Source organism: Crinia signifera, chromosome 2 (genome assembly GCF_055691185.1).
Source record: "Crinia signifera chromosome 2, ASM5569118v1, whole genome shotgun sequence".
Classification (NCBI taxonomy): domain Eukaryota; kingdom Metazoa; phylum Chordata; class Amphibia; order Anura; family Myobatrachidae; genus Crinia; species Crinia signifera.
Genome location: NC_139218.1, coordinates 152,300,901 through 152,319,390, shown reverse-complemented (window position 1 = coordinate 152,319,390; position 18,490 = coordinate 152,300,901). Strand labels below are relative to the sequence as shown.

The 18,490-nt window shown below is 43.6% G+C and overlaps 1 protein-coding gene across 2 annotated transcripts in view; it reads right to left on the bottom strand.

Annotated features, from left to right (window-relative positions):
* Positions 1-18,490, bottom strand: part of PPARD (peroxisome proliferator activated receptor delta) — a 60,016-nt gene that overhangs the window by 26,162 nt on the left and 15,364 nt on the right. For both annotated transcript variants that reach the window (XM_083173137.1, XM_083173138.1), the window contains 2 exons: positions 17,800-17,945; positions 9,453-9,591 (listed from right to left, as the gene is read on the bottom strand). In XM_083173137.1, coding sequence (XP_083029263.1) covers positions 9,453-9,591; positions 17,800-17,945 — 285 coding nt within the window. The remainder of the gene's footprint in view (positions 1-9,452; positions 9,592-17,799; positions 17,946-18,490) is intronic.

The window sequence follows — 18,490 nt, the reverse complement described above, 5'->3', positions numbered from 1 at the left end:
ATTTTTATATATATATATATATATATATATATATATATATATATATATATATATATATATATCGGAGGTGAAAAAAGGGCACTCACCATATTAAAATAATTTTAGGTTTTATTCCATGAAAGTAGAAAAAGTTGACATACCATCGACGTAACGTGACGTTTCGGTCTTACAAAAGACCATCATCAGGATTCAATACAGCTTGAAATTCAACAACCGTCAGACAAGCAACCTGGCATCCATCCCTGGGGAGGATACACCTGTACTGCCTCACGGGGCCAGCTTAAATACCTATACGCAGGAAGTGACATCATCACCCCATGCATTTCCACATCACACTCAATCAGCCCCTCAAAACATGTTAGAAAATGGCCATATACAGTAGAAAATGGAACTCAAATGTATATGGATATACAACGCCACTTGGGGGAATATATTAGATGTGTAAGTAGCCTAAAACACTGTAAAACACACTGGAAAACTCCGGGCCGGAAGTCCGCCGGACCGGAAGTACCATGCGTGTCAAGTGTATGCGGCGGAATTAAGCTGTGCGTTCCACAGTCTTAACTCCGGAAGTAACTAGCGTTCCACCGGGTATGGAGGGGGAGTGACTCGTGTGTTCCACCTGCCGATCATCGGCCGGGGAACCGCTATTGTTAAGTTAGGTAATATGGGAGTACGCTGTGTGTACCACAGCTAACCCGCCGGGTCAAAGGTCACCAGCGTTCCATTGGATCTAAAGAACGAGTATCCTGTGCGTTCCACATGCCGATAACTGGCTGGGGAACCGCTAATGTATAAATTGAACTATGTGTAATAACATGACATAGATCCTATGTGTGGAACAATAAAGAAATATATTAGTTATCATAGGAAGATCAAAAATTTGTCGATGGTATGTCAGCTTTTTCTACTTTCATGGAATAAAACCTATAATAATTTTAATAAGGTGAGTGCCCTTTTTTCACCTCCGATATACTTTGTTTAGGCATCTGTAGGAGCACCCCCCTCAGAAGGATGGTCAATTTGAGTGCGGACTCTGCCGAAATTTATATATATATATATATATATATATATATATATATATATATATATATATATATATATATATATATATATATATATTGTAAGAGAAAAAATAGATAGAGCGCACAGTCAAAAAAACCATATGTAAATTTGTAATAGTTTTTACTGATATTTTTAGCAGGGATAAAAAATGACATACATGTAATATAAAAGATAAATTGCCACAATACGGCGTTTGTCACCAGCACAGCGGGGTCAACCAGATTTTCAGGAACACGCGGGGTGATCAGCCCAGCGGGGTTCGTCCACCCGCCGCAGTCAGGACAGAGCCGAGAAAGTCTTTTCACCGGACCAGAGGACGTCAGCCGTCAGCAAAGGAAGGTAGCCACGCCCAACGCGTTTCGACAGAGGTCTTCGTCAGTTTCATGAAAATCGGTCAGGCCATTTTGGAGTCCATAGGGAACATACACACATACACACATCGATTTTTATATATACAGATGGAGCCACTGTCACTGGTGCTTTCACAAGTCATCTCGACCGGGTCCACACGTTACCTGAAACTAAACATGGCTAAAACTGAACTTCTAATCTTCCATCCCCCGAACATCCCCTCTTCTCCCACTATCTCCATCAGCATTGGTGAAACCGAGATCACCTCCACCGACCAAACGCGCTCGGTGCCTCGGTGTCATCATTGACTCCTCCCTCTCTTTCACCCCCCACATTCGTGCTCTCTCACAGTCTTGCCGCTTTCACCTACGAAACATCTCACGCATCAGACCATTCCTCTCCACTGACGCGACCAAAATTCTCATTCATTCTCTTGTCATCTCCCGCCTTGACTACTGCAACATCCTTCCCTCTGGGCTACCTCTCACCCGCCTCGCACCTCTCCGATCCATTCTTAATGCTGCTGCTAGGCTCATCTTCCTCTCCCGCCGCTCTACCTCTGCCTCCCCCCTCTGTCTATCTCTTCACTGGCTCCCCATTCCTTTCCGAGTTCTCTTTAAACTCCTCACCACCACCTACAAGGCTCTCTCCTCCTCCACCGCTCCTTACCTCTCTTCACTGATCTCTATCCACACTCCCTCCCGTCCTCTTCGCTCCATCGCTGACCGCCGACTGACCTCTCACCTAATCACCTCCTCCCACTCCCGTGTCCAAGACTTCTCTCGCGCTGCCCCCCTGCACTGGAACAACCTCCCGCCACCCATCAGGCTTTCTGATTCCCTTACCTCCTTCTAGCGCTCCCTCAAAACCCACTTTTTTCGACTAGCCTATCCCTCCTCCTAACCTCTTTTGATCCTTCTATCCTGTCTCCGTTCCCCTCCGTTCCTACTTATCCTATTGTTTTTCGTTCGTCCACCCACCTATTTTTAGTATGTTAACTCTTATGAGTAGGGTCCTCCTTCCTCACGTACTTACCCTACCTCTTTATCTCACCTGTGCTCCTGTCCTGTTCTTCCCTTCCTCTAATTCATCTTCAGTCTCCTCGACAATTTTGACATCTACTTCTGAACTGATGCTGATTTTAGTTCTACCAACTATACCCCTATTCATACTGTATTTTTCAACACACCCTGTACGTTACCTTGTAATTTGTTTTTTTGTTTGCTATGTACGGCGCTGCGGACACTTTGCGGCACCTTATAAATAAACGTACTACTACTACTACCAATCTGGCAATAACCACTGTCCCTCTGCAAAGTATGGAAGTTAGGGCAAAAATTTTGTAGATTGTTGTTGTGCCAAAAAACCTGCCACTGGCAGATGCTCCACCAAATGTGTCTGTGTGTATTGTGGGGAGGGTAGGAAAAAAGTAGTTCCACCACCTTTCCAGGGCCACTTTAAGCCCTGTGTATTCCTCTTGCCAAGCCGCTCCTGAACAACAAACAACCTAGGTTAAAGAAAAAATAAATAACTGGCCTGTTGCTCAGTGGTTCAAAGTCTTTTGTGGTCTGTTGCTCAGTGGTTCAAAGCCTCTTTTCTGATGAGAACAAATTTTGCATCTCATTTAGAAACTAAGGACCCAGAGTCTTGAGGAAGAATGGAGAGGCACACAATCCAAGATGCTTGAAGTCCAGTGTGAAATTTTCCAGTCTGTGTTGATTTAAGGAGCCATGTCATCTGCTGGTGTTAATCTCCTGTGCTTTATTAAGTCCCGAGTCAAGGCAGTCATCAACCAGGACATTTATAGCACTTATAGCTTTCAGCAGACAAGCTTTATGGAGATGCTGAGTTCATTTTCCAGCAGGACTTGGCACCTGCCCACAGTGCCAAAAGTACCAAAACCTGGTTCAATGACCGTGGGAATATTGTGCTGGATTGGCCAGCAAACTCACCTGACCTGAACTCCTTAGAGAATTTATGGGGTATTGCCAAGAGAAAGATGAGACATGAGACCGAACAATGCAGAAGTGCTGAAAGCCGAAACTGAAGAAGCCTGGTCTTCCATAACACCTCAGCAGTGCCACAAGCTGATAGCATCCATGCCACACTGCATTGAGGCAGTTATTCATGCACAAGGGGCCCAAACAAAGTACTGAAGACATATGCATGATTATACTTTTCAGAGGGCCGACATTTCGATGATTAAAATCCCATTTTTATTGATTTCAAGTAATATTCTACATTTTCTGAGATTTGGATTTAGGGTTTTTAGGAGCTGTAAGTCATTATCATCAAAATGATAACAAATAAAGGCTTGAAGTATCACACTTTGCATTTAATGAGTCTATATAATATATTAGTTTCACCTTTTAAGATGAATTACTGAAATAAATTAACTTTTGCACGATATTCAAATTTTTTGAGTTTCACCTGTATAAATTCTGTGGCCTATTCTTTAATATCACGGTGATTCTAAATGAAATATGCCAAAGCTATGCTATTCAGAATCATTATTCACTGGGGTGCAAGTATTAACTTGCACAATTACATTTACACTAAATATACTGTATGTATTAATTGACTCTCTCTTATAGCCCTTTCACGCATAAGGGTCTTCGAAATTTGTTTCGCCGTTTTGTTTTATCAGGCAATCCTCTTGGATCGCATTATAAAATGTCCCGCTTCTGCCAAAAATACACAGGTTCAGAGAAACTTGAAGCAGGTTGAGCAAATCCCAAATAAGCCATGGCTCTTGCCAGCTTGCCATGGCTATTTGGATAGCTCAGAGCGAGACTATTAACCACAGTTAGTTATAAGATATGGCACATAACCTTGTGACCTGTGGTTTTGCCGAAAATCAGGATTATCCTGGGTCTTGACTATGTGAGAACAGACCCCATCCCAGCTTTTCTTCAAAACATTGCAAGGATTATTCCCCAGATGACTAGGTAACCAGGTATTGTTAACCCAAGTAATCATGCCTATAAGTAGTTAATTGGCGTGGACAATACCATTTGTGAGATGTCATCTTCAAGCATCCACTGTAAGATGAAGACTAGGCTCAGATGCGAAAGCTGGTGACCCGGGGATAACCCTACCTCATCACATAGGTGTGAAAGGGGGTAAGTACTTAGGGATAAATGTACTAAAGTTTATAAAATGAAAAAAGGTAATGTTGTCCATAGCAACCAATTGTTAAAAGCCGTTGTGCATCTCTTACTGACACAGCAGCTGGCAGCTTCCACTCAGCAGAGCCGCTGATCACCTATCAACGGGGATGCATCCAAGTACCGGTAGGCGTATAAAGCCTTATGGTACCGTTGCTATTATAGGCATGAAGACCTGCTGGTGACCTCTGTGAGTCTTACACCCGGGTGTACCGGGGCGACTGTCCAGAAGACAGTTGCCAAGTTCCACCTTCCAGTAACATCCTAGCCTTCAAGCTTGCTTCATCCAGTTTGCTCAGGTATTCCCTCTCTGGATCATAACACCAATCAGATTCTGTGTATAATTTTCTAGAATGCAATAGAGAAATTATTGGTTGCTATGGGCAACATCACTTTTCATTTTATAATCTTCAGTCAATGTACCCCTTAGTGTCCAGAGCCATAGTCAGGTTAAGCATAAAGAGTACACTACCATTCAAAAGATTTCCTTATTTTTGAAGGAAAATCCACTGTTTTTTTTTTTTCATTGAAGATAACATTAAATTCATCAGAAACCCACTCTATATATTACTATTGTAAATGACTACTAGCTGCAAACATCTGTCTTTTGAAGGAATACCTACATAGGTGTATAGAGGCCCATTTCCAGCAACCATCACTCCAGTGTTCTAATGGTACCTTGTTTTTGTTAATCGCATTAGAAGAATAATGGATGATTAGAAATCCCTTGTGCAATTATGTTCGCATAGCTGAAAATCGGTTTAGTCATTAGTGAAGCTATGAAACTGGCTTTCCTTTAAACCAGTTGAATATCTGGAGCATCAAATTTGTGGGTTTGATTATACTCTCAAAATGTCTAGAAAAAGAGTCTATTCTTGTTCTTTGAAATGAAGGCTATTCCATGCAAGAGACTGGCAAGAAACTGAAAATTTCCTACAACGGTGTGAAAAGATGTTGAAAGAATGCATGACGCCATATGTCAGGCATGGTGGAGGTAATGTGATGGTCTGTGGCTGCTTTGGTGCTGGTAAAGTGGGAAATTTGTACTAGTTAAAAGGGATTTTGAATATGGAAGGCTATCATTCCATTGTGCAATGCCATGCCATACCCTGTGGACAGCACTTGATTGGAGCCAATTTTCAGGACAATGACCCAAAGCACACTTTCAAATGATGCAAGAACTTTTAAGGGAAGAAGCAGGCAGATGGTATTCTGTCTGTAATGAAGTGGCCAACGCAGTGACCAGATCTCAACCCCATTGAGCTGTATGGTACGCAAGAAGTGCCCATGAAGCCAATCCAACTTGTGGGAGGTGCTTCAGGAAATGTTGGGTGAAATTCCGGTACTTGTTTCCTAGCATGGCGCCCATCGCATCGCATACCATAAGGCATACAATGGTATGTGATGCGATGCGACGCGATGTCCCCCCGATGTCATACAATGTTAAAATTGTATATGGCATACAATGCCATACAATGCGATGGTAAACGATTTTAAATTGTATATCACCTTGCCAATGACTTGATTATATGTTCTATTTATTTTGCAACTCATTTGATAAATAAAAGTCAGTTTTCAAGTAAAACACTAAATTGTCTGGGTGACCCCAAACTTAGTTTAAGTACTAGTTGATTAGGTCAGCATTCAGTAATCCATTCCTTCTAGATTCCTATTGGAAGATAGCAGAAGCACAAGTGCTGTTTAAGCACATCACATCAGGGCCGGGTCGAGACCTACTAGCACCCTGAGAGAGATATTTTTAAGAAACCCCCTCCAAATGAGGTGACCATGCTCCATTATACATATGCCACACACCGTGATGCCCAGTATACATATGCCATACATCGTGATGCCCATTATACATATACCACACACCGTGATGCCCATTATACATATGCCACATACTGAGATGCCCATTATACATATGTCACACACTGTGATGCCCATTACACATTATGCCACACACCTTGACGCACATTACACATTAAGCCACACACTGTGATTTCCATTACACATATGTCACACATTGTGATGCCCATTACAGATATCCACAAACACTGTGATGCCCATTACATATTATGCCTTACCTACATTCTCATTGCTAGGGGATTATGTCTCACTGCCAGGGGTTACATGCTCAATTCCAGGGGTTAAGTGCTCAATGCCAGAGGCTTCCTGCTTGATGCCAGGAGCTTCGTGCTCAATGCCAAGGGGATTTTATACTTGTTGCCAAGGAGGTTTTATGCTTGTTGCCACGGGGGAGCCAGCGATGGCATAATCTGCAGCGGGCACATTGAACAAACCGCCCGACTGAAGTCTTACAGTCTGGAAGAGAGTGGTGGGCTTCCCGGCAGTCTTTAGAGCGGTGCACAGCGGCAGAATTTAAACCATGTAACAGCCGGGCAGAGATCGGTGGGCTGCCCGGCTGTCTTCAGAGTGGGTCCGCGGCTAATTAAAATCGTGCAGAGCCGCCAGGAAATAGGAGCTTGTGGCCTGGCAGGCAATCAGGAGTCACCACTGCCACTCCTGATTGGCTGCCGGGCCACAAGATCCTATGCTGGCAACCCGGCGTGAGATTTCAAATAGCCACGGACCCACTCTGAAGACAGCCGGGCAGCCCACCGATCTTCGAGCTCCAGCTGTCAGACTGCTTCAGTTCTGCTGCTTCAGCATGCCCTCTAAGGGTGGCGCCCAGCGCAGCTGCTTATATGGAACGTGCCTGGAGCTGGCCATGCATCACACAATGGGGGTGATTCAGGTTGGTTTGCAAACGAGAAAGTTATATTTGGGTGGGGTGTGTACAAAATGAAATCTAAATTGCAGCGTAAGAATAAAGCAGCCAGTATTTACTCAGAACAAAATAACCCACATGTAATTCTCTGCATATGTTACATCAGTCCCAGTTGCAGTGCACATGCTTTTGCAAACCAACCTGAATCACCCCCAATATTTCCATCATAGAGATCATGCGATATTGCTGAGCTGCTGCCAAAAGTCTGCATGTTGTTGCAGGCATCTGATTCTTCCAAAGGACATGACTGCTGTAGAGATAACATCTGCTTATTGGTCACCAGTGCCAGAAGTCTTTGTGAAAAAATCTCTGCCCAACCCCAGTGAGTGTTTGTAGATGTAACTGTTTGGCTGAGTGTCATTGAGCTCTATGAATGTTAATCTTTTTATTACTATTGAAACATCCCTAAAGAATACAAGGTAATTTAAGAACACACACACACATACACACACACACACTTGAGTTTTCACTGAAACCTTTACCACAGATACAGTTTTTGTGTCATCTGTATTCTATAAATAGTGTAAAAAGCACTGCAAACTTAGGGCCTTATACTAGTTCACTCTTTCTGACAAAATCCTTCTTAGATGGACAAAACCATGTGCGCTGCAGGGGGGTAGATGTAAAATGTGCAGAGAGAATTCCATTTGGGTGAGTTATTTTGTTTCTGTGCAGGGAAAATACTGACTGCTTTATTTTTACACTGCAATATAGATCTCACTTCGAAGTAAAACCCCACCCACATCTAATTCTCTCTGCACAAGTAAAATCTGCGCCACCTGCAGTGCACATGGTTTTGTCCATCTAAGAAGGACTTTGTCAGAAAGAGTGAACTAGAATAAGGCCCTTAATGACCTGTGCATAATTTACATCAATACAATAAAAATTACCATTTCACAATAAGTGATAAATAACTAAAAAAAAAACACTCCTATTAACGTGGCAGCCAAAAAAGAGTTCTCAGGTAAACTTATATTTCAAAGAAAGTTCAAATTAATATCTAATCGAGGTAGATTAGATATTCCTTCAGTGCCTTCACTGCCTTCAGTGCCCAGTCAATATGGGGGATATGGGGGATGGCTGATCGTGGGTAATTGGCGCTCTCTACGATATATCACTGAACCTGTATGTTTTTGGGTTTTCTTTATCTGGCGATCCAATAGCATAGCCCAATAAAAAAGCATTGACGAAATGTCAATGTTTTAATGTAATAGGATATCCACCCATATTGTATAAGCATACTAGATAAAAGATATAGATCATGCTTGTATCAGTATCTTTTCATCTCCTTCTCCCTGTTATAGCAATATAAGGATATATCAATGATAATCTAGTTTAAAAGTGACTTGTGAGCATCCATCAAAATCATTACTAAAAGAGCTCTCTTCTATAAGGAGCCAACTTCAAAAGCTACTTTTGGTATGTATGCCGGCCACTCCTAATATTTGACAACAAAAATTCTATAAAGTGGGAATAAACCCCCAAAAATGCTACCACACAAATTTCATGTACAACAGGCAGTGTCAGACTGAGTCAATAAGTTTCCACCAGGGAAATATAGCTGCAGGAGCCTGCTGGAGAAGTTTGATCAACCACTGGTAGGTGAAGTCATCAATGTGAGGGGCACAGGACACCCTATATTATTTTAAAACAAGCGCCTAGCCTAAACCGCTTAGCACACATGTGTATGCCCCATTAAGTGGGACACATTTACTTTTTGTGTTAGGGAGTCATTACTTAGCTGTATCGAGCGGGTGCCGGACGGGGTCCCGACAGTCATTAACCCGACGTCGGGATCCCGACTGTTAAATCCCCGACAGACGGCCGGCGGCTATTTTCCCTCGTGGGGGTCCACGACACCCATAGAGGGAGAATAGAATAGGTGGCGAGCGCAGCAAGGGGCTTTGTTGCGCTGGCCACGCTGTCTGAGGCCAGGCAGTCGGGATCCCGACGTCGGGATAATGACTGTCGGGATCCCGACTGTCGGTGAGTTATACCACACCCGTATCGAGCAACAGAAAGAAAATACAGTAGTAAAAGAAAGAAATTAAAACCATACTTATGCACAGTTTGCTTACCATTATGGGACATTCCAAGGCTCAGACACTTGTTAAACCGACAGTACTGACATTTGTTTCGATTCTTCTTTTGTATCTTGCAGTTACGATCACAGTGTTCATACTGAAGCCTCATCCGCAGGGTCCGCCGAAAGAAACCCTATGAAAGCCAATGTAATTTATTAGTGCCACAAAAATATCTTTGTGCAAGACAATTTACCATAACAGCAATGGAAAAATATTGATGTACTGTATTAGGCTAAAGCTGGATACACACCTAAAGATTTATCTGTCTAATATATCTGTTGGGAACAAATATATGGTAATGCATGGGATCATATGAGAATGGAACATATGCTGATAAACACTGGAAAATAGCCAAATTTATACACACAATTATTTTTGTCCATTTTGTTTGGAAACAAATGGTTGATTGTCATATTGTCCAATGATTGTTGATTGTCATATGTTCCTATACATTACCAGATTTTTTTTTAACACCATACAGATTGGATAGATAAATCTGTACGTGTGTACCCAGCCTGAAGGGCCATACACACTATGCCTACCCTGCTGACGCTAACATTGGCTGCGGCTGGACAAAGCACACAGGACTGGCATCGGCAAGTGCATACACACTTGTCAATGCCGCACACAAGGGGGTGGGTGACCGTGGTGGGGCAGCACGGCCTTCGTTAACATGCTGGAAGAGGGAGGGAGTCATTAACAATATGCACCTTGTATATCATACATACTGGATGATATTGTTTACAATATTGTTCAGAATGCCCTTTCTGAACAATATTGTGATCAATATTGTCTAGTGTGTATTGGCATTATTTATTTTGGTACTTATGTATTATCACGGCGCCCAGTTGCATTGATTTCCTTAAGTGTTAGGCATACAATCACATGCGATTGACGCGATTTAGCGGCAAAATCGCATCGTTCGCATCGCATGCGACCAAATCGTACATGCGATGCGATCGACGCGATTTTCCCATAGGAATCAATGTTAAATGGTTAAAAATGGTCCCTGACACCCGATTTCACTTTAGGGGCAATTTTTGGAAAAAAATAGGACAACAGAGTTGGGGCATGTACTGTAACTCACCTGTTCTCCTATTTTTTCCAAAAATTGTCCAATCCAAGAGTGGGTGTTATACTCTTTATTTTGGCAACAGAGGGCTGCAAGTAATCTTATAGTTAAAATAGTGCGCACGGATACCTCCTATTTTTCCTAATTTTTTATGGGCAATGTTAAATGCCCCCCCCCCCCCATTAGGTGTATTAGCCCAAATGCCCCCGCATTGTTAACGCCACCCCACCATCAACGCCAACCCTTTTCATACCCCCACTATCCACAATGGCGTGGAGTTGATTTTATATAGTGTGGCGAGCCCGAAGCGTGGCGAGCCCCGCGAGGGGACGAGTAATACGAGCCCAAAGCGTGGCGAGAGCAGCGAGCTCCGCGAGGGGACGCAAAATACATGTTAAGTAATCCGCGTCCCCTCGCCATACTTCGGGCTTGCATTCTGCGTCCGCTCGCCACGCGTCGGGCTCGGTGGCTCGCTGCGCTCGGCACACTATATAAAATCGTCTCCACGCCGACGTGGATAGTGGGGTATGAAAAGGTCGGAGGACGCGTACCGCCGCCGTTTGCCACGCTTCAGGTTGGCGTTGATGGTGGGGTGGCGTTAACAATGAGGGGGCATACATCTAAATGGGGGGGGGGCCTGGGGGGCATTTAACATTGACCCTAATGTGAAATGGAGTGTCAGGGAACATTTGGAACCATTTAACATTGATTCCTGTGGAAAAATCGCGTCGATGTGATCGACGTGATTTTTCCGATGCGATGGAAAAATCGGGTGCTGTGATAATACATAAGTACCTTTATTTTTATTTATTTATTAACAGTTTCTTATATAGCGCACACATATTTCGCAGTGGTTTACAGAGAATATTTGAACACCACATTCACAACACAGGGTCCCTGCCCCAGTGGAGCTTACTCTATATATTCTAGGGTGTAATTTTGTTAGGAGTCAAATTACCTACCAGTATATTTTTGGATTGTGGGAGGAAACCGGAGTACCCATAGGAAACCCACGTAAGTATGGGGAGAACAAACTCTGCACAGTTTGGGCCATGGTGGGAATCGAACCCATGACCTCAGTACTGTGAGGCAGTAATGCTAACCTTTACACCAGTGGTGTGTAACCTCAGGCCCGGGGGCCGTAGCCTGTCTGAGTGGCCCGCCCACCCAACGGTGGCTTTTCCGGGAGTTAAGTACAGGGGAATACTCGTGACAGGTCGGGAGTTCTCGTGAAATTCCTCTTAATCAACAGCAGCCAGAGACTGTCAGTCCTATTCAGCAGCAGCCGCCGGAGCATGGGACGACTTCAGCAGGACAATTTGTAAGATTCATTGGGCCAGATGTATCAAGCTTCAAAAAGTGATAAAATAAAGAGTGATAAAAAGCCAGCCAATCAGCTACTACCTGTTATTTTTCAAACCCAGCCTGTGACATGGCAGGTAGGAGCTGATTGGCTGGTTGTTTATCACTCTCTATTTTATCACTTTTGAAGCTTGATACATCTGGCCCATTTTTACATATGGCCCCCAAAGGATTTTTCCCCATACAAACGGCCCTTGGCACACAAAAGGTTCCCCACCCCTGCCTTACACCATCCGTACTGCCCCAACTTGCTTAACTTAACTTGCACTTTATCAGGAAAACTTAATTTTTGATTATTTAATTTATTACCAAGGCAATTATTTCTGAATTAGCACAAACTAAACTGAACACCATTCACCTGTTTTTATATGAACCTGATCAAAGCAAGTAAAAATACTTTGCAGTGTTTTGTAGGCAACTGCCATTACAATACTGTAACAGGCTTAGCCTGGAGGTCAATGAGCCCTTGGATAACAATACTGGATTTGGGCCTGAAGGCAGAACAGTTAAATTTTTGGAGGCGATCACAAATCTATGCGGATATCCAACAGTATTCTGAATCTATGTAACTATATCATTACTATTTTCTACATTTGTACTAGCCCCACCCTTAGTTCATGAGAGTCAATTAAAATCATATATACTGTATCTTCACATATGCTTGCCTGCAATCAGAGGCAGAACTAAAATTGGTGCAGCAGGTGTAGTGCACTGGGGGCCCCTGAGGATTAAGTTCCCACTGCTGCCCCTGTCACCTTCTTCCTGCCAATAACAACAGAGGTTAGGTATGTATATTTACCCTCTTCCCCTACCCCCTAATACTCCCTTCCTCAGCATAACTCTCTCCCACCCCCTGTAGCCTAGCCCTCCCTGTTAGTGCCTAACCCTATCCCCGCAGGCTAAACCGAACCTTCCCTCTTTAGTGCTTAACCATATAGGCTTAGATTAAATTTGTTTTTCAGGTCTGATAGGGAACCAAACTAATTTTTGATCAATTGTATAGATTAATGCAAAAAAGAAGGGAACCAAACTAATTTTTGATCAATTGTAAAGATTAATGCAAAAAAGAAAGAGAAAGTAAGGGAATATAGATGGGAGAAAAGAATGACTTCATATTTTGAAGGTTGTTACTAGGTATCTCCCAAAAATACTGTGTAGTATATGATTACATTGAGGCCTTGAGGCATAATAGAGCCCAAAGTGAAAATCCATTGGCTCTCTTTCCTTAGAAGCTCATTCGTAATATCTCCACTCCTTTTGCCCAACATCACATGTTCAAGTCTGCAGACCTATAGCCTGTCTTTCCCTGATGTTCTTTATAAAATGTCGGGCCAAAGTAGTGAGTTGCTTCATCCTTAATAAGTCTTTATCAGCATTATGGATATTACCTAGATGTTCCATGTCTTTTGCTTGAGCATATCATGGTGTCATTCCAAAGTACCTCAAATTGCATGGACATAATATGCAGTACACCATATTTGTACTTCTACAGTAAAAGTATCCCTTAATCTGTATTTTATGGCCATGTTGGTCGAAGACGTGATCAGTATTAAGTATGTGTGTTCAAACTTTGCAATTGCCACATGTGTATGTACCGGTGATTGTTGGAGATTTTCATTTAGTATTTACTAAGTGGCTGCTGATGGATTTATCCTTCAGATTGGGTGAGCGGCGCCAGCTCATATTAATTTGTTGGTCCAAAGATTTACTCAACAATATGTGCAAATGCCTCTGCAGGAGTCCTTTTATATTGTGCCATTCACTGTAGAAGTTACCAATAAATCTTTTTTTTAGTTCTCTTTTGCTTTCTTTGGTCCAGTGTGGAAGACAAGTGTATCTCTGTTGGTCTTTTGTACAGTTTGTTGAGCCCTTTTGATACATCATTTATACTGCTTTCACATTGCAGAAATGGGTAATGACATGGTATTCTTAAATGGGACTTTAAAATGGGTCTGAGCCTTGAGACCTTTCACATTGCAGGTGAAAACCGTTTTAAAAATCATTTAATACCATTCAAACATTCAACCCGTTTAACCCCCAAGGGACACGTTTCAAGCCATTGAAATAGAGCTGTTCAAACTGCCAAAAAAACGGCTTTGAACTTAGGACTCAGCTTTTTAACCGTATTGAAATACAGGTTAACTTTAACCAGTAAATCAACTCTGGCACTTTCACATTGCAGCCTTAAACTTGGATGAACTTTGGATGTATTAAAGTTTTATTTTTATTGTGTGTCAGTGTGTGTTTATTTCACTATTTTTTTTACTGTGGAACTAAAGTGCCAGCGGGCCCTTTAATGCCCCGCAGGCTGGGACTTGTGGTTCTCCAAGTCCCAGCTTGCGGGGGAGGCTTGCTGGGACTCATAGTTCCACAGTTAAAAACAATTGTTTTTTATTCTATTTTTTTACACTCAATCAGCCCGGTGGCCACCGCTCCAGGGCCACCGGGGACAGTACAAGGCTTCAGCCTGGTCAGGTAAGTCCTGGAGGGGGGGACCCCTTTATTGGGGGGGTCCCCACTCCCCCAGGGCCCCTGGCCAGGCTGACTGGTCAGTAGGGTGATGTTTTGCCCGCGGGACCTTATATAATAAGTGTCCCCCGGCTGTGACATTACCCTGTTGGCTGGTTTGGCCTGGGGCTGGTTCTTAAAATACGGGGGACCCCTCGTCATTTTGTCCCCCGTATTTTGGGAACCAGCCCCGGAACTGGAGCTGGTTGTAAAAAATCGGGGAACCCCTATTTGCCGGGTTTCCTGATTTTTTTAATACCGGCCCCGGCTCCTTCAGCCTGGTGCTGGTTACAGCTGTGGGGGGGACCCCAAGCTGATTTATTCATTTATTTATTTAATTTTATATATTTTAATCACTAAAGCCTGCACGGATCTGATTGATCTGTGCAGGCTAAAGCCAAATATGACAGGAAAATAAAGTGTATTTTTCTGCCGTATTTCGCCGGCCGTTTCACGCCAATTAGCAGCCGTATTTCCAATACGGCTGCTTAGTAAATCAGGAGTCACCATTCTTTTGAATGGTGATTCCTGTCGTATTCTAATGATGGTGTATGCATTCGTATTTGTAAATACAAATACGAATGTCCCATCAATATGAATATGAATATTTGTATTTTTGGCATAGTAAATGCCAAAAATACGAATACACCCGAAAAATTCGTATTTTCCTAGGAAATTCATATCAGTAAATTTCCCCCATAATGTCCCTAGTAGTGCCTTTTACACAAACAATGCCAACAGTTGTGCCAGAATGCCTCCAATAGTACCATATACAATATATCCAGTAGTGCCATATGGAGAATACCCCCATAGTGCCATATACAGAATGCCCGGTACTTATGTATTATCTGGGCGCCCGATTTTTTCATTGCATTGCATTGCATCGCATCGCATGCAATATAGTGGCATACAATGCAATGCGATTTTTCATTGTAAAGACCCAATTTTTAATTGTATAGTCACCCATGGGTGATTTCATACCCCCACTATCCAACTACGCATGGAGTTGATTTTATATAGTGTGGCGAGCGCAGCGAGCCACCGAGCCCGAAGCGTGGCGAGCGCAGCGAGCCCCGCGAGGGGACACAGAATACATGTAAAGTTATCCACGGCCCCTCGCGGGGCTCGCTGTGCTCGCCACGCTTCGGGCTCGGTGGCTCGCTGCGCTCTCCACACAATATAAATTAAACTCCATGCGTAGTTGTTTAGTGGGGGTATGAAATCACCCATGGTTGACTATACAATTAAAAATCAGGTCTTTACAATAAAAAATCGCATTGCATTGCATGCCTTAAGTAGTGGCATGCAATGAAAAAATCGGGAGCCCAGATAATACATAAGTACCGAATGCCCCCATCATACAATATACAGAATGCCCCCATAGTGCCATATACAAATTTCACCACATAGTGCCATATACAGAATGGACCCATAGTGCCATATAACTAATGACCACCGTAAATCCATATACATATTGCCCACAGTAATATTTACAACCCCAGCCTCTGCTTCTGATGCAGCTGTCTCTTTCCCTCCTTGATAACTCTAGTGGCCATTTGAAATAGCATGAGCTCTAGTATGCCGTTAATCACACTGATAGGTGTGCACAGCCCATTTTATTAGGGGGTGCACCTTGGAGGGGTGTGCCTACCACCGCCTACTGGGCATCAATGCAAAAATAAAACACACATTGTCCCCCATAGTAATTAAACATACACAATAGCCCCAAATAAATTGCCCGCACAATAATTAAGCAAATTTATTAAGCAAATACATTGGCCCCGACAGTAATTACACTAAAACTTTGGACCCTACAGTAATTACACAAATATATTGGTCCCTACAGTAATTAAATTAATATATTGACCCCCGCAGTAATTAAACATTCACACTGACCCCCACAGTAATTAAACAATCACACTACCCCCGCAGTAAGACAATCACAGTCACATTGGCCCCTGCAGTAATACAATGACACTGGCCCCCGCAGTAACTCAATAGCTTTGGCCCCTGCAGTAACAAAATCACGTTGGCCCTGGCAGCAGTACAATCACACTGGCCCTCGCATTACCATAATAACACTGGCCCCAAAGTATTTAAAAAACATATTGCCCCCACTTTAATTAAATATAGTGGCTCCCACCCCAAAGAAAATAAATAAATAAATGATACACGCAGGCTCCTACCGTCGCGTCGGGAATTTTCTCCTTGGAAAATGAAAGCACAGAAGCAGCTACAGCCCTCCCTCTTCCTCCACCAGCCCAGGCAGGGCAGTACACCACACTGGGGCCTGGTGGGAGAGAGATCGCAGGTGGAGAGCAAGCGTGGGGTGATTTATGTGGAGTATGACGTCATCAAGTCATGCCCGAACGCACACCGTCCGCACTTATAAGGAGGCGGTGCGTGCTGGAGCTTCAGACTTCCATCCGTCTCAGTCTATCTCCATCCCATGATCGGTGGGCCGCAGGAGTGATGCAGCAGGGGGGGATAAGCTGGGCAGAGCAGCAGCAGCATCTGGACTCCGGAGACCATGATGTGAGTGACAGCGGCAGACGGGAGCCGACGGGCAGGACGTGGTATGGATGACCATTGGTGCAGTTGCCATCCATGGTGACAAACTATGTTATGGATGACCATCGATAGTTTTAACTAAGGATGGTCATCCATTTTCTTTGACTGGCACTTGGACCAATCAGAACGTGGGGGTGGGGCTTCAGGGTTGTCTGGGGCAGAGCTATTCTCCATGTCCCGGCACTTTGAAAAAAAAACTCAGTTTTGCTGTTCCATCAGTGGTAAGAAACCATCTGGTTCTCCCCCATCGATGGCATAAGTATTTGACATCGGCCATAAACCAGCAATGATTCAGATTCATTGATGGTTGCGACGGAGGATCAGTTGTGGGCGGTGCCAAACGTGTGCACTGTTGTCACAGGTAAACAAGGAACAGAAAAGTATTCCCTTTCATTTAACAAGGAGATATGAATAACTGAAATGTATGACAGGGTTGCCGACCCTCCCGGAATTACCGGGAGGATCCCGAAAATCGGGTCCTCCTCCCGGCCCCCCGGAAAGGTGGGCAACCCTCCCGGATTCCGGGGGACCCCCACGCCACCCCCCGTCTTCCCCATACCTTTTGGATTGAAATTGTCAATCCGCGGGTGTCAGAGGAGGGGGCGGAGCTAAAATCGCGTCATTTTAGCTCCGCCCCCTCCACGGAGATCCGTGTATTGGGGGTTTTACCATCCTGGGGGCGGGGCTTAATGATGTAAAGCTCAAGCCCCGCCCCCCGACCTGCAGCTGGAAGTCTCCTCTCCGGGCTTCTCCCGGAGAGGAGACAGAAAAAGTCGGCAACCCTGATGTATGATACAGCATGAACTGTCTGCTCTGTATGTTTGTTACCTTGCAGCCTTCACATGCGTGCACCCCATAATGAAACCCAGATGCTTTGTCACCACAAATCTTGCAATCCACGCTTTGCACAATGTCCTGATGCTCCAGAGACCCTGAAAGCTGCTCATCGGAGGATGGAGATCGTGGTGGGAGTTCTGTAATACAGAAGACAAAAGAATGTAGCACATACATTTGCACAATTCTGCCAACTTACAGGTCTTGCAGATTAAAGTGGGCAATAGAAAAATATAAGAAATTGTACATTGCTAAAGTAGATAAATGGAAAAGCAAAAACATCACACAGTACTGCCTAGTATCACAGTTTCATGTTTCTACTTAAATCCGTCTCAATTGACATTTCTAACATACTTAGTTAAGAAACTAAGCTATATTAAGGCTTCATATTCACTTACGGTGGCAATGTTGAGAAGGGAGTGCTCCACCACTGCAAAATGTTTTGTTTCCCTTTTAGGCTACTGTGACGAACTCTGGTTACCCAGCTGAATGCACTACTGCCAATATAAGGTTGCTCTTTGCATCTTTCTACTGAAATCTCAGGGGTTTATGGAGGTGCCTAGTGTTTGTCAAAGCAGCGTATCCATATTACAGACAGTATAATAGTATAATATCATCTATATATATATATATATATATATATATATATATATATATGTCTAATGTCTGTGTGTCATCTGTTGGC